General features: G+C 37.6%; 1 protein-coding gene across 10 annotated transcripts in view; it reads left to right on the top strand.

Moving 5' to 3' along the window:
* Positions 1-26681, top strand: part of CSTPP1 (centriolar satellite-associated tubulin polyglutamylase complex regulator 1) — a 230199-nt gene that overhangs the window by 30535 nt on the left and 172983 nt on the right. For 8 of the 10 annotated variants that reach the window (XM_011724338.3, XM_011724340.3, XM_011724336.3 and 5 more), the window contains exon 2: positions 17604-17706. In XM_011724338.3, the coding sequence (XP_011722640.1) occupies positions 17604-17706 (103 nt within the window). Of the gene's footprint in view, positions 1-16892; positions 16967-17603; positions 17707-26681 lie in introns of those variants that run through there. The other 2 variants (XM_071074723.1, XM_071074724.1) reach the window with 2 other exon arrangements.

Genomic DNA, 26681 nt, shown 5'->3' with positions numbered 1-26681 from the left:
TATGTTTACCAAAAAACTCATACTAGAATGCTCATAGTGGCACTATTCATAATAGGTCCAGATTATGGGAAACTGGAACTAAAGAAAACAAATGTCGTCAACAGTGGAACTGATAAATAAATTGTGGTATATTCAACAATGGAATATTATTCTGTAATGAGACTGAACAATGGGATATTATGCTGCAATGAGAATTAATGAACAGTTACCCACAGCTATATGGATGAACCCCACAAACATAATGTTTTTTTTTGAGACAGGGTCTCACTCTGTCACCCAGGCTGGAGTGCAGTGGCATGATGTCAGCTGACTGCAACCTCTGCCTCCTGCGTTCAAGCGATTCTCATGCCTCAGCCTCCCAATTAGCGGGGATTACAGGTGCACTTCACCACGCCCAACTAATTTTTTTGTATTTTTAGTAGAGACATGGTTTTGCCATGTTGGCCAGTGCACAAACATAATGTTGAGTGAAAGAAACCAGAGGCAAAAGACTGCATACTATAAGGGTCTATATAGATGTGTGTGTATATATATGTATGTGTGTGTGTATGTAAACACACATACACACACACATACATATATAAGACAGGCACGATTTACCATTGGGGGATTAGGGACTAGACAGTGGCTGTAGGATGTTTTCTAGGGTGCTGATTATAAGTATAAATTTATATTTTTCTGTATATTATTATATTTGAATAGAAAGTTGTAAAAAATGTTTGGTAGTAAATTTCTAACTTAAAACTAAGCAAATGATATAGAATTGAGATCCCAGAAATAGATGCCAAAGAACAAATCTATCTAATCTGTGACAAACTAAGTGTAACAAAGTAATGTTAAAAATTCATTAATTGAGATAACTAGATTTCAATATGGAAAAAATAAATTTAGGTTCATGCCTGATACCGTATGGTACATTGAATTGTAGTTTGAATTAAAATATTAATAAAATATTAATGTATTTTTTATAATTAAACTATAATTATGGCTGAGATAATTTTACATATAAATTGATATAGATCTGTGAGGGCAGATTGATGCATAGATAGATGTTGGTTTTTTAAATTTGTGTACAACAAACAACAGATAAAAGGAAAATGACAGAATAAGGACAATTATGATGAATATGATGAATAAAACTTAATATGATACATAGAGAAAATAAATGATACAAATTTATGTTACAGTCCTGTCAAGACAAGCAATCAAAGGAAATGATTTAAGAGTTTGTTCATGTGCAATATTCTTCATAAAGGTGAAGAGTTAGAATGAATCCACATGCCCATCAATAAGGGAACAATTAATAAATTATGGTATTTCTATAATAGATACTACTATGTAGCCATTCTAAAGAATGAGTTAGATTTGTTAATATGGAAAGATGTACATGAAGTATTAAGTGAAAAAATGAATTGTAGAATAAAGTACATATGTATAGTGTCATTACACTTTTCTACAAAACAAGTTAATGCAACATTTGTCAACAAGTATATGGTCACATGTAGTGTAAGTTACAGAAGGTATAGAACAAACTGTTAGCAGTGAATACTGTGGGGAATTGGAGTAACAGGGTGCTCATCCTGTTTTTACTTCACACCCTTCTGTATTGTTCTGTTTCATTGATGTGTGCTTTTACAATTAAAAATTTTAGACTATATATAAAGGAGAAAGGTAAGTTAACTAAATATTCACATTTACCAATAAATAAACCATTGGAAATAAGATACTTTTGAGTTAGTTAAAACACAGAGCTTTATACTGGGACATCTGCAAGGAAATTGGTCTCTTCCGTTTCTTGGATGTAATATAATCTGGTGTAATCTTTCTGGAGAGTAATCTGACAATACATAACAGGAGCCATAAAAATGAGCATATCTTTTGATCCTAGAGCATATCTTTTGATTCCTACTTCTGGGAATATATCCTAAGGAAGTAACTCAAAAGAGAAAAGAAATTTGCTTGTGCAAATATATTTATAGCCACATTATTTTAAAGAGAAAACTGAAAATAATCCAAAAAGAATTCTGTATTTAAGCATTGTTTTAAAATGCAGTAATACATTGATCCATTGATCTTCTAATTTTTTTTTTTTTAAGTATTGCTGGGTGTGGTGGCTCAAGCCAGTAATCTCAACACTTTGGGAGGCCAAGGCAGGAGGATTGCTTGAGCCTAGGAGTTTGAGACCACCCTGGGCAACACAGTGAGACCCTGTCTCTGCAAAAACTTAAAAAAAAATTAGCCAGGTGTAGTGGTGTGGCACCTGTGGTCCTAGCTCCTTGGGAGGCTGAGATAGGAGGATAGTGTGAACCTGGGAGGTTGAGGCTGCAGTGAGCTGTGATTGTGCCACTGCACTTCAGCCTGAGCAACCGAGCGAGACCCTGTCTCAAAAAGAAAAAAGCTAGGTGACCTAATAAGATTGCCATCAGCTTCATCCTTTTATAATCTCAAGAAAATGAAATTGAAAGTAAAGTTTCTTTTATCTTTTTCCTGTAGCACCATTCAAATTCTCCTGCTCAGCTTAATATTTTTCTTCAACTTGGTCCCTCTAACAAGACTTTCTACCGGGTCATTTTGTTTTGGAAAGACAAAGTATGAATTTAGAGAAGTAGAAGAGAGTATAGTAATTTTTTCTCCTTATCTATTTATAGTAAACATTATAGAAGCAAAATATTTACTTACACTTAATTAGGTTTCCAGATTGTCCTGGAGAGTAGAATATCCTACTCCATGATCTAGTGAGGAAATTAAGTTGGAGGTTAAATACCTTGCATAATACCCCAAAGAAATAGGACAGGGATTAGAGACCAGGTCTTATATAATGAGACCCCCTTGCTAGGGCCGTTGAGCATTGGTACCTGTCTGCGGGATGGCAGTGCAGGGCTGGGATCAATTCTCTGTTTAAGAGCAAGTCTGAAGGTCAGTCCTTTCCTTTTTGAGCTGGGTTATTTGAGCGGTGCAGTGTACACTTTCTGAAGAGATTTCTGGAAGCAATTGCAGAAGTTTCTTATACAGGATAGAATCTGACCTAAGCTGTCCAAAGAGAAATGGCCCTTAGAAGTTATGCTTCCCCTTTGCTACCTCATATTTTATGTGCTGCCTCTCATTTGTTCCTTTTCCTCTCTAGTTCAAAATGCAGGATCTGAGAAGGAAACGGAGCTGTCATCAGTTCTAAACCTGAACAGAATGTTTCCTCAGTTAGTAAATGGAAAAATTATTGTTAAAAATCTTCATGTAGGTTTGGGAAATACCAAGACATTGATTTGTGGTCTAGTTTGCAATCATGATAATTATATTTATATTAATTAGTACTAATCATAATCATTTTAAAGTTTCTGAATTTCTCTATCCTAATTCTGTGATTCAGTGGAAAATATTTATACTCAAGAGACTAAGGTTCAAGTTTCTGCCCTACCACTTAACAACTGTGTGACCTTGGGTAGTTTCTTCATTGGTAAAATGGAAATAATAATCCCAGCCTTATCTGACTCCTAGGTTTGTTGTAAGGTTCAATGAGATAATGTATGTGAAAGTATTTGGTAAACTTTCAAGAGCAATACAAATGTTTTTGTTGAAGTTATGAAAGTCATTACCCTGTTTAAAACACAGTAAGCATTGAAGATGTCAGTACGTCTCTTAAGATTCTAAAATAGTGTCAAGAAATTTTCTATCCTATCCTAGCATGTACTAACCTAGGTCTATGAATCGGCCAAGGAGCCCTCTGATTGGTTGCTTGCCAGATATATTAGTCTGATCCCATCATTTATACTTTCTGGAAAATATATAGATGCTTATGTTAGGTTTGTCTGCATACAACAGAGAAACCTAAAATACTGTGGTTTAAACAGATAGAAGATTATTTCTCTTTCATGGAAAAGAAGTCAGAAAATAGGCAGTCCACAGCTGGTAGGGTATACTCCAAGGTTTCATCAGGACACAAGCATCTATTTTTCTGTGCCAGCATCCTCACCATAGATTCCATTCTTTACCCCATGACCCATGAGGACTGTAGGAACTCCTTTTTATCCCTTGGGATAAATAAAGGATATCTCTCAACTGAATCAGTCCCATTTAAGTACTTTCTAGAAAATCCACACAGTATTTTGCTTACATTTTATAACTGAATCACTTGACTAAACACTAGCTACAAGAGAAGCTGAGAAATTAATATTTATGCCAGTGACCATGAACCCAGGTATGTATATACACTGGAGGATGTATGTGTGTGTGTGTGTCTGTGTGTGTTGAAGAGGGTAGTTTATAACCGAAAACATTCATATTTTTACATAATGCTGTGGCAGAGACTTCAAGTTGCCAACTTCAGTGGCCTCTTCTTCATTAGAAACATACTTGCAATTTTGGCCAGGCATGGTGGCTCACACCTGTAATAGTGCTTTGGGAAACTGAGGTGGGAAGATCGCTTGAGGCTAGAAGTTTGAGACTACCCTGGGCAACATAGCAAGACCCTGTCTCTACCAACAAACAAAAACAAAAAACTAGCTGGGTTTGCTGGTACATACCTGTAGTCCCAGCTACTCCAGGAGGCTGAGGCAGGAGGATTCCTTGAGCCCAACTGCAGAGGTTGCAGTGAGCTATGATTGCACCACTGCACTCCACTGTGGGCAACAGAGCAAGACCTTGTCTCAAAAATGAAACAGGCCTGGTACAGTGGCTCACGCCTGTAATCCCAGCACTTTGGGAGGCCGAGGTGAGCGGATTGCTTGAAGCCAAGAGTTTGAGACCAGCCTGTCCAAGATGGTGCAATCCCATCTCTACTAAAAATACAAAAATTAGCTGGGCGTGGTGGTGGGCGCCTGTAATCCCAGCTACTTGGGAGGCTGAGGCAGGAGAATCACTTGAACCTGGGAGACAGAGATTGCAGTGAGCAGAGACCTTGCCATTGCACTCCAGCCTGGGCAACAGAGTGAGACTCCATCTCTAAAAAAACAAAAAAAAGAAACAGGCCAGGCACGGTGACTGACGCCTGTAATCCCAGCATTTTGGGAGGCCGAGGTGGGTGGATCACTTGAGATCAGGAGTTTGAGACCAGCCTGGCCAACATGGTGAAACCCAGTCTATACCAAAAAACAAAACAAAACAAAACAAAAATTAGCTGGGTGTGGTGGTGTGCACCTGTAGTCCCAGCTACTTGGGAGGCTGAGGTGGGAGGCTTGCTTGAACCTGGGAGGTAGAGGTTGCAGTGAGCTGAGATAATGCTGCTGCATTCTAGTCTGGGTGACAGAGTGAAACTCTGTCTCAAAAAAAAAAAAAAAAAAAAAAAAAAAAACACACACACACACACACACACACACAAAATACTCCAATTTTTACCTGGAGATTGGAGAAATTAGGGAAGAAACCAAAGAAACTATATTTCCTTATAAAATAAAAATTGAAGAAAAAAAAAACTGGGTGCAGCAGCTCACACCTATAATCCCAGCACTTTGGGAGGCTGAAGCAGGAGGATTGCTTGAGCCCAGGAGTTTGACACCAGCCTGGATGACATAGTGAGACCCTGTCTCTACAAAAAAATTTAAAAATTAGCCAGGCATGGTGGTGTACGCTTGTAATCCCAGCTACTCAGGAGGCTGAGGTAGGAGGATCGTTTGAGCCTGGGATGTCAAGGCTGCAGTGAGCCATGATCACAGCACTGCACTCCAGCCTGGGCAACAGAGCATGACCCTCTCTCAAAAAATTTTTTAAAGTTAAAAAAGAAAATATATTTCTGTAGTGCAATACCAAAGTGATTTGTGCAGGGAAAACTAAAAATTCTGGAGACTTTTTAAAACTCAGCAATATTTGTATAAAGAAATATTTATAATGTGAAAACAAAATACTTCATTAAATTTTGAAAAATATGTTAAGCAAAAAAGGAAAGAAAAATGAGAAAGGAAAAATGCTAGAAATACAGGAGATACATTGGTTTAATTTTAACCCTCTTATGTATATGTATCTCTAGCTCCTTTTACTTTAGCTTTTCTCATCTCTTAGGTAATGAAAATGTTCAGTTGTTGCTGTGATTTTGCTTGCTTTGTACAAATAAAAATGTTAGCTTTGTGGTTATAGACAGAAATACGGAAAACTTTAGAGCTACTTTGAGCAAGCCTAAGAACTTTGAATCATTGAATCAAGAGGAGAAAAAATGAAGAAAATATTTCAAGTTCTTTATCTGTAAAATGATGGAGATAAACAATATGATCTGAAAGTCCTTCTACTTCTTAAGTTTTTATAATTCAGGAGCAGTGGTAAGAATAGTAATGAAGTTTCTAACTACTACTTCCAAGTTAAGTACAATCCAGAGATGCCAGTGGGACAGAATCTGTGGGAGGATGTGGAAGGACTTAAGTGATTTTAAGTCTGGGTGAAGAGGAATAGTGTGTTTAATAGAAATTGGTGAAGACAAGGAATTTTCAGGTCAGGGGGCTTAATGGTTCATCACTGTGTTTGTTACAGAGTTTTAGGAGAATGGTGGAGAAAAAGAGAAAAAGAAAATGGACTATGTGCTTCTAGGAAGAGGATGTGAGTTCTGGCATCGTTTTCTAACATGTAGGCAGTGACCGCTCAGGGGAGCTATAGCTATAGATGAGCGTTAGGGTGTTCTTGAATGCTCTAAAATTATATTCATTTTTCTGTGAGAAAGCACTTGTAGCTTTAATCAGATTCTTATCATAAGCTAACAAAGCCACTTGCTCTTAAAAATGAATAATAAAGACTTTAAATGATTAAAAATGGAGAAAAAGTGACACAAAAGTGACACTTCAGTGTTCCTGCAGTGGGTGAATATAGTCATTGTGATATTTTCAGAGTAAGCTAGGTTTCAGTCACACACACACACACACACACACACAATGAGAGAAATGTATAGAATCATGGGGAATTTGCTGTACAGTTTTGGGTTTTGGCTTGCTATTATTAGCTGCACCTTGGCATGTTACATAACCTCCCTAAGCCTCAATTTCCTCTGCTATAAAATAAGGATAAAAGTACCTTAAATGGTGGTTGTGAAAATTAGAGACAATGTAAGTTGAGTACATAGTACAGTGCTTGGCACAGAATAGGTATTTGGTAACCCTCTCCCCACACGAGTTTTTAAAGTTTCTGTATTTACTTTAGGGCCCTTATTGTAAACAGTCATCCATCAGTATATGCAGGGGGTTAGTTCCAGGTTGTACCAAAATCTGTGCATACTCAAGTCCTGCAGTTGGCCCTGTGGAACCCGAATCTATGAGAAGTTGGGCCTCCCTATACATGGGTTTTCCTTCCTGAGAATACTAAAGATTTGGTTGAATACTTTGAGATTTGGTTGGAAAAAAATCCTTGCTTTTAAGTGGACCCAAGCTATTCAAATCCATATTGTTCAAGGGTCAACTGTATTTCACTTTGAAGGACTGGTCCTCAGCAAGTTCATCTTCTGAACTACTCACTGATGCTCACACTCAAGAAGACCATATCTTATTAAGTGGTTAGTTTAGAGGCTCTTTCCCATGCAGATTTGCAAGCGGAGTGTGTAAAAATCACACATTGCACTTGTTGCCTGGCAGCACGTGTCCCTGAGTGGTAGTACATGGCTTGCATTGTAATGTTATCAGTGCTGGGGCCAGCTGGCTAGACATGTACTGCCACATGGGCTAAGGACTCCATTCCTCAACAAAACAGCAGCCAGCACTAGGGTTAACAGAAAATGACAAACCAGGCATGGATGAGGGAGGCGCCAGCACAGCAGCGGGATATCCTTTGATTTGCTTCTGTTATTTGCATGTCTCTCTTGTGATGTCTGTGAAATGTTTAGAATGACAGAGTTTTTAAAAGACCTGCTGACTCCGCCTGAAAAATGTGAAAAACCTCCTGTTTAGAGACCTATTATGTCCAGCTAGCCTGCATTTTCTATATCTTTTTCTTTATTTTTTATTAATGCAAACATTTGCATGAAGACAGAACCTTTGTTTCTTAAAGAGTTCATCTGCTCCTGCTGCTTACTGGCCCTGCCACGCAAGAGCACAACAGAATCTTTGTTAGGCTTTCAGCAAAGCTGTTTATGAACGGTGGCTTACTGAGGACTGCTTCCTGTGCTGTGTGCTTCCATTTTGTCTAAAAAGAAAAAAAGAAAATAGTTCTTAGGAGTGAAAAGAATTTGGACTTTCTTTTATTCAAGTCCTGGATGTTGAAATGACAAGTATCCCCCAAATTTGTGAGGAACTGGTAATTGCATCGAATGCATTTTTTCACTTTACCTTGAACATAATGAGGCTCTTAGTAACAATAGAAGGAACAAGTGCCTTCTCATTGGACTAGAGAGAAGGAACAGTAAAAAGACAACAGAAAGAGTGGTTGAGAACAGAACAAAAGTGGCTTCCAGTAAGAAGCCTAACGTTGTAATAGAATGTGTTTTGGTATTTAGTGTTTCCCACCTGGGAGGCACAGTCCTAAAGTGGTTGAGTTGAATAAAGAACAGCATCACAGTTTATAAATAGTGGATACAGCTTGTATGTTCATTCAGTAAATATTTGAATGTCTACCATGTGGAAGACACTGAATGGTCCTGAGTGTTAAAGGAATTAAAATATAAATGAGTATGGTGCCTATCTTGAAGGATCAGGATATCCAACAAAGAAGATAACATATGTATAACAGAAATAACTATATATCAAGGTAGAAAGTGCCACTGGAAATATTTAAAATAGTTGTTTAGAGAGTTGAGGAAAAGGAACGATCACTTCTGGCTAGGACAGAATCAGGGAAAGGTTCACGAAGAAGGTGGCATTTGAGTTGGGCCTGGCGGGAAAGGTAGGTTTGAACATTGCAACATTCCTAAAAGTGATGAGTCAAAAATTTTGTTGGTCTAGTAAAACAGATCCAAAGTATGTTTTTATCGGGTACTTTGGTGGTGTTTTTATACCATTAATTTAGATGATATGTTAAGTGTTAGTATGAGTTTTCTGTGTAAACTAAACTGGGGCCTCTCTGTCTAGCCTATTTTGTTCCAACCCTTTGCCCCATATGGTTTTTGTGCACTTTGGCCTAGGCCTTTTTGTATCTGTAAATGTCTACAATAGCATCCTTTACTTTCATAACAAAAATAGAAACTCTAAGGGATTATTGAGCATTATTACAGCTATATCCCATAAACAGTATGCGGAGATAGTTCTTAGTGGGGATTTGACATGTGAGACTCTTATTTGAAAAAGAATCTCCACCTTCGTGCAGAGCCACATCAACCACAAGAGAGAGGATAGGGAATTCTAAGCCCGTGAGTTTTCAGTTACTTTAAATTAGAACTTTTCTGTATCTTTTTGTCATTAGAAAAAATGAGATCCTGTTACTGTTAGTTCAGTTGTTGTGAAAGCCAACTAATTTTTATGTAATATTTTTAATGTAAAACACCAAGCAAATGATTAAATTGTTATATTAGTATCTTATTGCATTAATATCACTGATCTGTATATTCATAGTTAAATTGCATATTACCAATTAATATTAATCTGTATATTTAATAATAATTGATAAATACATGGTTTACTCCCAAAGGCTATACTTTTTTTTTGTTTTTTTTTAAAGAGACAGGAGTCCTACTATGTTGGGCTTGAACTCCTGGGCTCAAAGGATCCTCCTGCCTCAGCCTCCTGAGTAACTGGGACCACAGGCGTGCACCACCATGCCTGGCTGCAAGACTACAACTCGCGCTATAGCGCAATTAATTTTCACCTTGTAATTTTATTACTTCCCTGTTTGACGTTATGAGTGGCATATGATTTACTACATGTTTAGCAATTTATGGGATTTTGTTTTTTACCCATGATACTTTCTGGAAAATAGTTATGTGAATGTTTATGGCGTTCACTTGATAGCTATACTGCTGTATGAGTAACTATTTTTGCAAAGTTATTGCCATGACAAATATTACTTAGGTTCTTCATATGTCCCTTAGATTGTAACTGTGGGAAAGTTAAGTGCTACTTTAGATTTCTCTGGTGTTCAGGACGTACATTTTGTTATGGTCAGCTAGCTGAGTGCTTTAAGTTTGAACTTCTATGAAAATCTCCTTGAAAAAAAAAAAAGAGGCTGGGTGCGGTGGCTCACGCCTGTAATCCCAGCACTTTGGGAGGCCAAGGCAGGCAGATCACCTGAGGTCAAGAGTTCGAGATCAGTCTGGCCAACATGGTGAAACCCTGTCTCTACTAAAAGTACAAAAATTAGCCAAGCATGGTGGCGGGCGCTGTAATCCCAGCTACTCAGGAGGCTGAGGCAGGAGAATCACTTGAATCCTGGAGGCAGAGGTTGCAGTGAACCAAGATCGCGCCACTACACTCCAACCTGGGTGACAACAGCGAGACTCCGACTTAAAAAACAAACAACAAAAGATTCTGTAGTTTCTGGCACTTGAAATTATAGGACTCCAACCTACAAATGCTGTATTATTATGAGATTTAGGCTGGAAATACTGAGGCAGTAGGATTTAAACACTTACCCTTAATTGACATCCCAAAACTATAAAAAACAAAACAAAACAAAACAAAAAAACAACAAAAAAACAGTTTTAGGAAGGAGAAGGGAGGAGGGGAGGATTAATGGTTGACCAGAGACTGTTTTGAATGTCAAGGCACTCAGCTTTGCACAGCTATTAACCAGTACAATACCCCTTTTGGTTGAGGGAAATAGACTTTAGTTTTTCATCCTCTACTTAACATAAAGATCTTTAGTCACCTCTTGTTTTCTGGTTGTCACAGGTGATGTTAGCATATGTGTAATGCTTTGTTTGCCTCTGGCGTGTCTTTTAGTATTTGAGTTTGACTAGCCGTATAGCAGCACTTCAGTGGTTTGGATGTATAGATGCAATGTATTGCTTTTGTCTGTTTTATAATTAACAATTATAAAATAAAAGATCGTTCCTTAATTTGCAAATTTGTTCTCAGAAAGTTCCGTTTGATACATGTCATACTGCATGGCTCTTTAAAGGTGGCAGTATCATGCAGTGCAGACTGGAATATAGGATAATAGGCTTATACTTAGAGTAGAGAAGGCCTTTTTGAATAGGACAAATAGCACACCAAAAAAAGCCACAGATACATTATTTTGACTGTATCAACATTTAAAAGTTCTGTAAAATGAAAGATACAACAGACAAGTTAAAAGAAAACCATGAAGTAGATGTATATATTTGTGACATGTATAGAATTATCTACAATTCAAGAAGAAGAAAGAAAGACAACCAGAGAAGAAAATTGGCAAAGGATAAGAAATACAAATAAACATGAGAATGTGCTTAACTTTATTTGTAATCAAGAAAAGTAAAATTAAAACAACAGAGAAAAGCTATTTTCTGACTATTAAATTGGCAAAATTATAAAGCATTAGGCCAAGGATAGTGAAAATAGATACTCATATGACTGGTAGCATGCAAATTGGAATAACTAATTTGTAAAAGCAATTGTCTATCTCTGGTAAACATGAAGATATCCTGTGCATCCTATGAAATGCGAATTCCATCTTGAGGTATTTACCTTAGAAAAACTCTTGCACATATGTACAGGGAAACACGTACAAGAGTGTTCAACCCAGCCCAGTTTATTATAGAGAAAACATGGAAACAACCTAAATGTTTATCAATAGGGAAATATTTACCATTGGGAACTATCTAAAGGGTAAGTAGGTTCCATGTTGTTTTATGAAAGATCTCCAGACATTGTTGAATAAAAAAAAAAAGATACAGAAAAGTATATATCGTACACTTAAAAACAACTTAAAGCATGAAAACAAAACAAGCTCACAAGCCGTATTTCTTTATTTTGAAAATATGCACCCCAAACTGATAATAGTTGTTATCTGTGGGAATTGGAATTAGTCTTTAGCTTTGTCTGTATTGTTTAAACCTTTAAAAATTATTATGTTTAACTAGAAATAAACATTTTTTAAAATTTAAAGATCATACTAATACTTTGATTTACCAATTTAAGCTTCTTAATACTGTAAAGTATTAACAGTGAAGAGCCAGCAGTTTCTAGATAATACAACGTAAGATGGGGCACATTGTAGGTTTTTGGATTTTTCTTGTTTTGCTTTCATTTTTGGTTTTGAGAGGTAGTGGGGTGAATGGAAGAATATGGGCTTTGGAGTCAAATCTAAGTTTGAATCCAAGCTCTGCCATTTATTTAGACTTTGGGCAGGTTTATTAACCTCTCTAAGTTTTAAAAAAATGCTGTTACCTATGTTCGTTGGGTTGTGTAAGAATTACATGTGCTAGTTTTCCTCATTTCCCCCCTTCCCTTTGGTTAAGGGAAATTGGTCTAGTGTGGTCTAAGATCAAAGATGGTCTCGTATGGATGACAAAATGTTTCACAAGAACACACAATATCCTTGGACCAGGATATACCAGTAAAGATGGAGGATGTAAATAATTAATTTTAGAGGTCTATTAACTTTTTAAACCATTAAGCTATCTATTTGTACCTTACAAGATCAAATACTAGATTATGTTAGTGATTTATAAATGATATTGAACTTGAAACTTCTAAGTAGTTTACATGACAGGTTGTTGATTAACAGGTTTACTTTTTTTATCTTAGAGAGCATTTTAATTTAGTTCAGCAAACATTTATTTGTGCCATCCAGGATCTCAATCTCCAGAGGCCTCATAGACCAAAATATGTCTCAAAAGGAAGGGAGGAAAACTCTATGTATTTATCAATTTATTTATCAAACTCTGGCAAGGGAGGAAAAAGTTGAGTATATGTATATACTCTGCTTTTCACTTGTACTGCTATTGCCTATGTGTGCATCTGTTAATATCATATATAGCAATTCATGTGAAGATATTTTTCCAGTGAGACTTACTTATTCTAGTATTGGGACTCTGTATTAAATAATAATTTTTTAAAAACAGTGCTCTAACTAATGTTAAGGTGGAAATTCTAGACCCCTCAAGCAAAAATTTCCAAATAGGACCCCTTATCATTTAATTGTGAAATAAACAACTAACACTTTGATGGTATTTATGCTTGGGAAGAGAGTAAAAAGAAATAGTTTTGGATTTTCCCCATATAAATTAGGGCCTACCGAGTAATTAGCAGTTAATAAATGAATGCTTCCTACAAGTTTAAAGGCCATACCTGAAATGGGTATATGATGATGTATATTTTTATAGTTGTAGGTTTTATATATCCCAAGAATCTTTGAAGATAATCTAAACATCTTGGTTTGAAGAGCAGAACTTTCAATAAGGAGGTAAAGGGCTAATATTGTTTGAGCACTTACTATGTGGCAAGCACTATTCTAAGATGATTACACAGATTATTTTATTTAATCCTCACCACAGTCTTCTGTGGTAGGTACTAATATTGCCCAATTTTATAGAAAAGGGCAGAGAGATAAGGTAATTATTATATAAAGTCACACAGTCAGTAAATGACAGAGCTAGAAATCAAATCCAGGTTCAGTTGGTCAAGAGCCCATGTTCTTAACCATTGCAGTAAAAATTATTATGCTGTTTTAATCTATTGAGTCAGCATATAGCAATATTAATATAATCATTGACATGTTACCTTTTGCATATATTGAATGTTTTCTAAAGAAGTAGTTTATTATCAGACATATTCTTAGAATCATACCCATTTTATAGCAGGATTGACAGTGTTATAAAGAGATTATGTGATCAACATGGGGTGAGTCAACAGAACCAAGAAGTTTCTGATCCACAGTTGCCTTCACTTGCTAGGTTCAAGTAAGGATCATATAGTGTTTACTTACATTTGCCATAGATTTTTCAGTATAGCATGATGAAATTCTAAATGCTTATTTCAGACAGTGATACTCTCTGAGCAAGACATGGACGATTGGGCATTAGAGTGAATTTTAGGACACTAGATCATAGGTACATGTTAGAAAACTTAATCCTCATCTTGTTATGGAACTCATGGCAAAGCCAAAGAGGAAAAGCCTGTCTTAAATGCTTTTCCTTTTCCAAGAGGGCAGCTAAGGTGCCCAGATATCTTTGCCCTCCAGGGATGCAGGTGTGCTGTTTTTATTCTTTAATCATTCACGTAAATTAAAGCCTATTCCTTTGCATTAAAAAAAAATGTAAAATGACACTCTCCATGTTTTATTGCCAGGAAAGAGCTTTGAACTTCTGTCTCATTGAAGTTTGATAAACTAAGGATTTTCCAGTGTTGGGTGGTACCCTTAACCACAGAGGGAACATTAGACTGATAAGAGCTGCAGGTGAAGGAAACCACCAGGGCACAGCAATTAGGGAGAGCTTTGCATTTGGCTGTTGGCTGGTGTAAAACTCTCTCCAGAGAGGAACTTTTCTTCTTAGCTTCTTCCCTTCACCCACACATAAAAAGAACACCAGGGCTTTCTGTTTCTACTTTGTGAACTAGGAATGGATGGGATGGTTCTTTTCAAGAAACTTTGAAATTTAGGGACAAGTTCTAACTTCACACCGTGCTGATTGGTATGAAGGTGAGGGGACAGGACAGACAGACATACACACACATATAAATTCACATGGACCCAAATGGACCGTATCTCTCAGGTGATTTTACTATTAACATACGTTCCTGCCTTTGTGCACTGTGTAAAATAAAGATAATTTTTAAAGTGTTAATGGTGAGGCAGTGTGTTAAGAGAATGGGTTTTTGGTATCAGGTAAACCTTGGTTCAAATCTTGGCTTCTCTTCCCACTAGCTGTGTAAATTATTTTAATTTTGTAAGTTTCAGTTCTTCCACTTGTAAAAATAGAAATCTAAGAATAACTATTATAGTATTGTATTTGGAACAAATAGAATAAAGCATGTGAAACAATTAGTACAATACTGTGTCTGTCACATTGTTGTTTAATAAATTGTACAAGTACTCAAAAATGGTAGCTGTTATTATTTGTAATATGAAACTAAATATCTGATTGGCAGATAAATGTTAAACATGCATGGTCCAATATATTTCTTTCTTTTCTTTTTTATATTTTTGGTATAAAGTCTATTTTCCAGAAAATTCCTCCTTTTTCTTTTTTTTCTTCTAGAAGGACAAAAGTACTTTGATTTTTACTGCTCTGAAAATATTTCTCCTGTAAAGGGCTTTCACATTAACTTTGAGTCCCTGGAGCTAGGGAGGAGGAGAAGCAGGATTTGCTTCTAAGTACAGCTCTTTCATTTCTACCATCAAAAAGAAAAAAAAAAAAAAATCCTGTACTAGCCTTAGGTAGAGCTAAGTCATAAAAGGCCATATAGCCCAAGGAAGGAATCTTTTTGTAAGATCAGGATAAACCCATAGAAGAAAGGAAGGAGAACACAGAGGTGAAAATGCAGCTGATTTTAATGTTTCCCTGGCCATTTTTCCCTCCCAATTTAATATACACCTAATTATAATTATTATATTTTGAAAACAGTGTCAGAAATTGGCAGGTATTATCTTACAGCTTCACTCGCAGTTTTGGCCATTTCTTAAAGAAACAGTTTTCTAGTTGGATGAACTGTTGAGTTGAGGAACTGATGTTGTTTTTACCCCTTTTTGGGTGGGGTTGGGGGTGGGCAGTCAGGGTTTGCAGTGACTGATAGTTGTTAGTTTGGGGAAGCACTCATTTAGATAAAACAAGTCACAGAATGTAAACAGGCCGTCCATCTGGACTTTAGGCTGCTGGGAACGTGGTGAAACCTTAGTCACTGTGATCATTATGGTCAAGTGAAGACTCTTGAGCTCAGGTTGGCAGATAAACTTACTTGTTTTATGAGCTTCACTAGACTACTAGGACTTCAGAAATAGTTTTTTGAAACACCAGTATTTATAAATTTTAGGTAATTCCTTCATATTTTCCTGAGGAATGAAACTGTGAAAGAAGTAAATGTCTGCTTTGGCAGCAACTTCATGAAATTGCTTTTTGGAAGGATATTCATCGCTTAGGGTTTTTTGTTCTCACTGCTCCAGATGAAAGTATTTTTCTGAATTTTTTATGATAAACGGGGACACTGAATTGGAAGCTTCCGTGTAAAGTTTGTCAGGATACCACTGTCATACCTAAGGACAAAATTCAGAGAAGGGTAAGAAGTATTTGAGTATCTGACATCTAAGAAGTTCTGGCCTATGTTGTTTACTGAAGTAAACTCCTAATAACGCCATTTGAGATAGGCTTTTAAGGAAACATTATCAATCACATACTATGCACCAAGCACATAGTGGTTTTATCTTACTTATTTCCTTTTACCTGTATTATCTTACTTATTTCTATAACCCTATAATGTAAGTACCATTATTCCCCCCATTTTACCATGAAGAATAGGCTTGAAGAGTAATTTGTTTATGGTCACGTAGCTAGGAAGCGGCAGAGCTCAGAATGGAGCTCTCAACTCTCTATAGTCCAAAGCCCAAGTTCTTAACCAGTGATTCTTAAACTTAAGAGTACATAAGAAGCACCAGGGGTACTTGTTAAAAATTACTGCGCTCTAGTAAGAAATTTAAGGTCACTAAATCTGGGACAGTACCAGACTATAAAGCTGTATTTTAAACAGGGCATCCCAGGGGATTCAGATCAAGAAATTGATTGACCATATTTTGAGAAACATAGTTAAATTATATTGCTTTCCACGCTTGATAAAGAAGAAAACAGGTGCAAGCTAAGTAACTATCCAAGATTAAGCTACCAAGACAGAGCCATGATTCAAACTCAGGTCTGTCTCACTCTAATACTCATAGTTTTTATTATATGCCCATGATTAACTCACACATTTCCAAGTCACAACAAATGCAGAAAACATGATATCTAATAAACCGAGCCAGACAGATTTCATGGTCTTGTTATTTACCAAAGTTAATAACTTACATATATACCAGTATTAAAATTTTCATGGTCCTTAAACTTTTCTTTTTTTTTTTAAATTAACTGAATTTTCTTTTTTTTCTTTTTTGAGATGAAGTCTGACTGTGTCGCCCAGGCTGGAGTGCAATGGCATGATCTCGGCTCACTGCAACCTCCACCTCCCAGGTTCAAGCAATTCCCCTCCCACAGCTTCCTGAGTAGCTGGGATTACAGGCATATGCCACTGTGTCTGGCTAATTTTTGTATTAGTAGAGACAGGTTTTCACCATGTTGCCAAGCTGGTCTGGAACTCCTGACCTCAAGTGATCTGCCTGCCTCAGCCTCCCAAAGTGCTGGGATTACAGGCGTGAGCCACTGTGCCTGGCCAGAGTTTTCTTTACAGTCATACCATCCATGCTTCAAGCATGGAATTACAAACTCCCTGGATAAGTTTCTGATGCAGACGTGGAAAAGAATAGGAGGTAGAAAGAAAAGAACTTCCAGGTGTATCTGCTGAATGGTGCTAAATCTCCTCTTCAACCCACCCTTGTCATTGAAATGAAGAATAAAGGGTTGATGCTAATACTAACAGCCAGTCAAATGGCAATAGGTCATGTTCACATCATCTCTCAATCTATCCTTTGAGACTATAGCTCAGTTAGGGTCAGCAAGTTTGCTTTGCCTATTCCAGTCCACTGATGAAGTGTCATCAGACAGAGCCAACACTTGGATTGCCTTACACATCACCTCCTACTAGGATTGGGATCATTCTTTTTTAAATCTTTCTCTCATTTTCTCTTTCTCTCTTGCTATTTGATTACAGCTCAGCGACATGTCCTCACCTACATGGAGGATGCAGTGTGCCAGCTGCTAGAGAACAGGGAAGATATCAGCCAATATGGAATTGCCAGGTTCTTCACTGAATAGTAAGTACATGAATGTCGTACTAATACAGTGAACCCAGAGGAGGCGCTTGGAAGCAGGCAGGACACTTGAGGAACAGAGTGGGACAATGCTGATTATGTAGTGGCAGTGAATGTTTAGTTTTGGTAGGTTGGTTGTGGGCCGCCCAAACATGTTTTGGATCATGCCTTTGGTGCAGCTAGTTTTGTCCAGCGATGTCTCATGAATGGTTTTGATTACAGTAGCTTAACAACCGCTCATTTGATCTATTAGATCTGTTTCTTTAGGTTCGTCTTTTAACTTTCTCCTTTATTCAAAATATTCACTTTGATTTCCTTTAGCTGGTGTTCATCTAGCCTGTTTTTTTCATGGCTGGCTTTTCTCATGGAATTGTTTAGGCTAATGCTCCTTGCAGTTTTCTTTCTACAGGATGCTGTGCCAATCACTTAATGATTTAAGAGTATTTCTAATCAGCAAAATGAAGAGACAACCCACAGAATGGGAGAAAATATTTGCAAACTACCCATCTGACAAGGGATCAATAACCAGAATATATAAGGAGCTCAAACATCCCTATAGGAAAACATCCAATAATCCCATCAAAAAACGGACAAAAGATGTGCATAGACATTTCTCAAAACAAGACATACAAATGGCAAACAGGCATAAGCAAAAGTGCTCAACATCATTGATCATCAGAGAAATGAAAATCAAAACTACAATGAGATAACATCTCACCCCAGTTATAATGGCTTATATCCTAAAGACAGGCAATAACAAATGCTGGCGAGGATGTGGAGAAAGGGAACACTTCTACACTGTTGATGGGGATGTAAATTAGTATAACCACTATGGAGAACAGTTTGGAGGTTCCTCAAAAAACTAGGAATAGGGCTGCCGTAAGATCCAGCAGTTCCGTTGCTGGGTATATAACTAAAAGAAAGGAAATTAGTATATCGAATAAATATCAGTACTCCTATGTTTGTTGCAGCACTGTTTAGAGTACTAAGATTTGGAAGCAATCTAAGTGTCCATTAACAGATGAATGGGTAAAGAAAATGTGGTACATATACACAATGGAGTATTATTCGGCCCTAAAAGAGAATGAGATCCTGTCATTTACAACAACATGAAGAGAACTGAAGATCATTATGTTAAGTGAAATAAACCAGACACAGAAAGACAAACATTGGATGTTCTCACTTATTTGTGGGATCTAAAAATCAAAACAATTAAACTCATGGACAAAGAGAATAGAAGGATGGTTACCAGAGGTTGGGAAGGGTAGCGGGGGGCTGGGGGAAGAGGTGGGGATGGTTGATGGGTACAAAAAAAAAATAGAAAGAATGGATAAGACATGCTATTTGACAGCACAACAGGGTGACTATAGTCAGTGATAACTTAATTGTTCATTTTAAAATAACTCAAAGAGTTGGCCAGGTGTGGTGGCTCATGCCTGTAATCCCAGCACTTTGGGAGGTGGAGGCGGGTGGATCATGAGGTCAGGAGATCGAGACCATCCTGGCTAACACGGTGAAACCCTGTAGCTACTAAAAATACAAAAAATTAGCTGGGTGTGATGGTGGGCGCCTGTAGTCCCAGCTACTCGGGAGGCCCAGGCAGGAGAATGGCGTGAACCCGGGAGGTGCAGCTTGCAGTGAGCTGAGACCGCACCACTGCACTCCAACCTGGGCGACAGAGCGAGACTCCATCTCAAAAAAAAAAAAGAGTATATTTAGATTGTTTGTAACACAAAGGATAAATGCTTGATGGGGTGGATACTCTATTCTCCATGATGTAACTATTTAACATTGCATGTCTGTATCAAAACATCTCATGTGCCCCCAAAATATATACACCTACTATGTACCCATGAAAATTAGAACTTAAAAAATTTTTTAAAGAAATATTTCTAGAGGGAGGATATCTTTCATAGATTATATATTTGAAAGGTCATACTTAGGCCAGGCAAGGTGGCTCACGCCTGTAATCCCAACACTTTGGGAGGCTGAGGAGGGCAGATCATGAGGTCAGGAGTAGGAGACCAGCCTGACCAACATGGTGAAACCCCATCTGTACTAAAAATACAAAAATCAGCTGGGCATGGTGGCACGCACCTGTAATCCCAGCTACTTGGGAGGCTGAGGCAGGAGAATCTCTTGAACCCGGTAGGCAGAGGTAGCAGTGAGCCGAGATGGTGCCACTGTACTCCAGCCTGGCCGACAGAGAGACACTCTGTCTCAAAAAAAAAAAGAAGGTCATACTTCTTTGTAAAGTATGCTTAGAATGTATAAAAGTCAAAATGATTACTACCTTTTTTATTTTTTTGAGATAGAATTTTACTCTGTTGTTCAGGCTGGAGTGCAGTGGCATCATCATGGCTCATTGTATCCTTGAACTCCTGGGCTCAAGGAATTCTTCTGTCTCAGCCTCCCTAGTAGCCGGGCCTACAGGTATGTGCTGTCATGCCCAGCTAATTTTAAAATTTTTCTTTTGTAGAGACAGTGTTTCAGTATGTTGACCAGGCTGGTTTTGAACTCTAGGACTCAAGTAATCCTCTCGCCTTGGCCTCTTGAAGTGTTGGGATTGTAGCCATGAGCCACCATGCCCAACTGATTACCACTTTTTGAATATCACAGAACTGTTTTTAGGCTGAATGAGATAAACACTTTAAAAATACATTAATCTTCTTTTTTTCCAACTTTTATTTTAGATACAGGGAATACATGTGCAGGTTTGTTACATGGGTACATTGCACCCAGGTAGTGAGCATAGTACCCAATAGATAGTTTTTGACCCATTACCCCCCTCCCTCCTTCCCTCTAGCAGTCCACAGTGTCTGTTGCTCCCATGTTCATGTCCATGAATGCTCAATGTTTAGCTCCCACTTATAAGTGAGAACATGTGGTATTTGGTTTTCTGTTCCTACATTAATTCACTTAGGATTATGGCCTATAGCTCCATCCATGTTGCTGCAAAGGACATGATTTCATTCTTTTTTTTATGTCTGCATAGTACTCCATGGTATATATGTACCATATTTTCTTTATCCAATTAACCTTGATGGGCACCTAGGTTGACTCCATGTCTTTGCTATTGTGAATAGTGCAGCAATGAATGTATGAGTGCGTGGGGAGAATGATGTATTTTCCTTTGGCATACCCACTAATGAATGGGATTGCCGAGTCTAATGGTAGCTCTGTTTTAAGTTCTCTGAGAAATCTCCAAACTGATTTCCACAGTAGCTGAACTAATTTACATTCCCACCAACAGTGTGTAAGCATCCTCTTTTCTTAGCAGCCTTGCCAGCATCTGTTTTTTTTTTTTTTCCCCCTGACTTTTTAATAATAGTCATTCTGACTGGCATGAGATGGTATCTCATTGTGGTTTTGATTTGCATTTCTCTGATGATGAGTGATAATGTCTCTGATGATGAGTGATAATGAGCATTTTTTCATATGTTTCTTGGCCACTTATATTTCGTCTTTTGAGAAAGTGTCTGTTCATGTCCTTTGACCATTTTAAAATGGGGTTATTTGATTTTTGCTTCTTGATTTAAGTCCCTTACAGATTCTGGATATTAGACCTTTGTTGGATGCATAATTTGTAAATGTTTTTTCCCATTCTGTAGGTTGTCTATTGATAGTTACTTTTGCTGTGCAGAAGCTTTTTAGTTTAATTAGGTCCCACTTGTCAATTTTTGTTTTTGTTGCAATTGCTTTTGGGGACTTTGCCAAGAATTATTTTCCAAGGCTGATGTTGAGAAGGATATTTCCTAGGTTTTCTGCTAGGATTTTTATAGTTTGAGGTCTTACATTTAAATCTTTAATCTATCTTGAGTTAATTTTTGTATATAGTGAAAGGTAAGGGTCCAGTGTCATTCTTCTGCATATGGCTCACCAGTTATCCCAGCACCATTTATTAAACAGGGAGTCCTTTCCCCATTGCTTGTTTTTGTCAGCCTTGTCAAAGATAAGATTGTTTTAAGTGTGTACTTTATTTTTGAGTATTCTATTCTTTCCATTGGTCTACGTGTCTGTTTTTGTACAGTACCATGCAAAACATAATCTTCATGAAAGGATGTGCTAGATAAATACAAAGCATTATTTTTATTACCAACATGCCATCACATATTTATATAATCATTTGGATTCTCTTTCCTTTTCTTCTGGTTTATTGGGAACATTCTAAGAAAGGAATAATAATCCTTATAGGCTTCTGTTTAAGTGAATCTTGAACTCAAGTTCATCTTCCTTGAACATAGATTTTTTTTTTTCCTTTCTGTTCTCCAGAGGCTCCTTGGAGATCAGACAGCTATTCAAATGGCCTCAACTTGGGTTGCTGTTAGGGGAATACTTGAGATTCCCTAGCTCTTTTGCTGAACTCTAAAGTTCTTATCAATGAAATCTAGATTTTTTATGGATTGGCATTTTAGGTTCCTTGGAAAAAGAAGCTTTCTGGGAGTAAAGTTGTTCCTTTCACCCAGTCTTCTAAAGGAGGATGAAGTAGAGAAAGGAATTTTACTTGTTCTCGTGATGCGGGCTGGAGCAAATGAGGTAGGCAGGGAATAAAGACTGAGATTGAATAGCCTTGCTTGCTTTTATAGAACTGACAAGCGAACTGACAAGCCTACAGGTCAAGTTTCTAGGCCATTTAATGTGTACGAGCACTCTTGAGGCTCCTTGCCAAGTGAAATATGGCTCTTCTGGGGGTAATGCTTCTTTCTGGCTTTTTTCATTTTACTCCCCTCCCCATCTCTGTTATCAGTCTTTTCCCTATTACACTGGTTCCTTGAAGGTAGGCTTTTTTTTTTTTTTTTTTAAGGCAGAGTCTCCCTCTGTTGCCCAGGCTAGAGTGCAGTGGTGCAGTCTTGGCTCACTGCAACCTCTATCTCCCGGGTTCAAGAGATTCTCCCGCCTCAGCCTCCTGTGTAACTGGGATTACAGGCGCCCGCCACCATACCCAGCTAATTTTTGTATTTTTAGTAGAGATGGAGTTTCACCATGTTAGCCAGGCTGGTCTGGAACTCCTGGACTCAAGTGATCTGCCTGCCTTGGCATCCCAAAGTGTTGGGATTGTAGGCATGAGCCATTTGCATCCAGCCTCATTTAGTCTTCATCTTTGCATTTCTGGTACTTGCCATGATGCTTCACATATAATAGATGTTAGGTAAATATTTATTGAATCTACAGCAGTGTCTATATTTTAAGTTATTGAATACTTTCTACTCTTCTAGATTTTGTTATAATAAGGACTGTTTTCTTGTTTTTTCCTCCCTTTCTTATTTTTGGTAAAGCTCTATTTTCTGCCATTTTAGAAGCTGTATACCGTGCACCTAGCACTCCAAAAGTGAATTCCACTTTTCTGTGTAGCCAATTCTGAGCTGTAGTGAACCAACAGTAAGGCTGACTGTAGGCAGCTTTTATCTACCAATACACTGTTGAAAAAAAATCATTAGCCAAGGGTGGTGGCACATGCCTGTAATCCCAGCTACTCAGGAGGCTGAGGCAGGAGAATCACTTGAACCTGGGAGGCAGAGGTTGCAGTGAGCTGAGATTGTGCCATTGCACTCCACTCCAGCCTGGGCAACAAGCGCGAAACTCTGTCTCAAAAAAAAAAAAAGAAAAAAAATCATAAGATTTTCTACAGTGCTGATAGAAATGTACTTGCCAAGCGGGCTGTTTCTTGTACCCAGAAAGCTGAAATTTACATAATATACGAGTGACACATACCTGACACTTCCATAACTCTATGACACCAGATTGGCCTGAGGTAAGTTATTCCGAGAAGTGAAAAGTAAACCAGCTCCAAAAACTTTTGGGTTTTCTTTTCTTTTCTTTTTTTTTTAAGACTTGAAAGGTGTGGATGTATGACAGAATGGGAAGTAATGTAAGTATAATTTGGTAGACACAGAGACCTGGATGATGGAAGCGCCTGAGTTTACTTTGTGAATTTGATTTAGTTAGTGAAAATCCTTTACTTTCAGGCTTCAGGTTTTTTTTTTTTTTTTTTTTTTTTTTTTTTTTTTTTGAGATGGAGTCTTGCTCTGTCGCCCAGGCTGGAGTGCAGTGGCATGATCTCGGCTCACTGCAAGCTCCGCCTCCTGGGTTCACGCCGTTCTCCCGCCTCAGCTTCCCGAGTAGCTGGGACTATAGGCACCTGCCACCATGCCCTGCCCGGCTAATTTTTGTTTTTTTGTATTTTTAGTAGAGATGGGGGTTTCACCGTGTTAGCCAGGCTGGTCTTGAACTCCTGACCTTGTGATCCGCCCACCTCGGCCTCCCAAAGTGCTGGGATTACGGGCGTGAGCCACTGCGCCTGGCCTCAGGCTTCAGTTTTGTATTGATTTATAAGAGAAACATAATGAAGTGGAAAGAGCACTACCCTAGAAGGAAGAAGAGCTCCTTATTCTTATAAGTCCTCACTCTATAACCTTGGGCAAATTTCTGAAATACGGGCTTCAGTTGCCTCATCTATGAAGTGGGTTTAATAAAGCCTTACATGCTAATAATAGTAATAATAATATATTATAATATGCAGTTTTTACTAAACTAATACCATGTCTCAGCTACTACAATTCTTTGAGATGGGTACTATTATTATTGTTATCTCTGTTTTATAGAGGAGGAAGTGGATAGTCAGAAAGGTTAAAATAGCTTCTTCAAGTTCACAAGCTATTAAGTGACAGAGTCAGGAATCAAGCCTCATCTGCAGTATTACAGAGGCCACTGTTCTCTGTTGCCTCCAACTCACTTTACTGCTTAATGTTGCTAGAGGGCTAACCAGATCATATTTAGAGGTTTCTTCTAGCTATGATTTCTACTATTTTTGAATTCTCCCTTATGAACTATACTTTGCAAGCTTATCACACAGCCTTAGCTGGTGACCTCAGTTCATTGCCATTTAAATGTTTAATATTGGCCTTTTGGGGGATGCAACTGAAGCTGACTGTAAAGAGCAGGAAGCATGATTTTTAAAAACATGTTAACGGTACCCTTCCATCTTACAGTTTCAAGTTCGCGTCTTGAGACTTTCATATATTTAACCATGGGTGATTTACCTTTAAACAGTGATAAAAGTACTCCTTGAAATTGTTTTTGGAAGGCTTCTCTTCTGATTTTCTTCTCTGGGTCTGCTTGCCCTCTCACCTATGCTGTCTGTCACTCCTTGGTTGTTGGTGTTTTCAAACAAGTCCATGACTGTTCCAGCAAATCTGGATAAACTGCAAAACACAAGTGGCTGAGCAGTACTTTGTGTATATCTGCAAGTCCATGAGCTCTGTAGATCATATTCCTCTGGACACTCTTGAAAGACGGGTACTAAATCCCAGAGGATTTTCTTTTATGTTGTATGTAACCTCCACCTCTGAATGTTGTCCTTCAACAAGTAGAAGGTAAAAGAAATTAATATTTAGAGGTGCTACTCTAAGAATAGACCAAATGTCAACACTGGGTCATGACCTCTGAAGAAGTACATCCAAGAAAATGAGGCGAGAGTAGCTCTAACTTAGAAACCACACCAGAGTGTGACCAGATTCTTGTGGTAAAGATAAAATGAGAAATGTGGCTTTTTGAGACATTGGAAAATAATGATGAGAGAGAAACAGGCTGAAATCTGAGAATTCCTATCAGAATTGGGAACCATTCTTCACAGGCTAAATTGATAGTTTACAATGCTGTGGCATCAGGGAGCTTGACCTCCACATACTAATATAGAAATGAATAATATTCTGTGGTCTTGGTTCGTGGGCCCAGGAGAGCTCACTTTTATGATCAAGTGTCTTGTTTTTGTTTTTTAAAGGATGATTTTAGTTTTTTGGTGAAGTTCTTATGATGACTGTTTTGGTTGCAAGGGAAAGAAGTATACAGACTACCTTTGGTTTATTTTAAGGATACGTGAGAATATAGGACGGCATTCATTTGCAAATTATTCATTCACAAATTATTTTTGGGCACCTACTCTGTGCCTGTGTGTACTATGCAATGGGAATGGAGCAGTGAGTAAGACAAATAAGGTACCTATTTATGAACCTAGTGTTTTAATGAAGGCAATAATCAATAAACAAGCAAATTGATGAGGATGAGAATAGCTAACAGTTAATAAACACCGTGTGCTAGGCACTGTTCTAAGCATATAATAACCATTATTTAATCTTCACAGTTCTATAAACAGGGTATTAGTATCATCCTCATTTTACTCATAAGGAAATTCAGTCGCTTAAAAGTAACATTCTCATGGTTACACAACTGGTAACTGTAACAAGACAAATAACAAGAAAACAGCCAGAGTAACATAATATATAGGATGGACAGGGAAGGCCTCTTGGAAGAGATAATGATTGAGAGCTCATCCCATCAGAGAGCCAATAACCTAACTCAGAGGGTGACTCACCTTCTCTTTGTCCACGTTGATTATCTAAGTAAGCTTCCTGTGTCCAAAAAAGATCATTTGATTGATTTTATTTGTTGCTACTGAGAGTGGAGTACCCTTAATAGGCAGTGTTCCTAGGACCCCCTCGTGGGTAGTTGGCCTCCCTCATGCCCTGCTCCTATTTAACCAGTGAAAGTAAATAAAATAATTAGTCATCAAAAGTATTTGTGTTCTACACTACATAGTATAAATATGGAGATGGAAATCTTTGTCAGTTTTTAGAAAAGGAGCATTAATAATTTCATTTTGATACATGTTAATCATCAGAATTAATTTTGATTCAAATAAATCCATAAAATATGAACTTCATTAATTCATCCTTGGAGAAAAAAAGAGATTCCAATAGTGCATATCCATTTTTTTTCTTTTTTTTCTTTTACTTTAAGTTCTGGGATACATGTGCAGAGCGTGCAGGTTTGTTACATAGGTAATAGTATATATTCCTAAATAACTTAAAATGTAACTCTAATGAAAACAATCCGTGATTATAAAATACATATCGTTTCTTTTTTTGTTTTTTCAGACAGTTACTCTAAACCCTATGAAAAGATGACCCACTTCTTTCCTA

This window comes from Macaca nemestrina, chromosome 12 (genome assembly GCF_043159975.1).
Source record: "Macaca nemestrina isolate mMacNem1 chromosome 12, mMacNem.hap1, whole genome shotgun sequence".
Lineage (NCBI taxonomy): Eukaryota > Metazoa > Chordata > Mammalia > Primates > Cercopithecidae > Macaca > Macaca nemestrina.
Note: the sequence above shows the minus strand (reverse complement) of the source record. Positions and strands in the feature narration are given on the sequence as shown.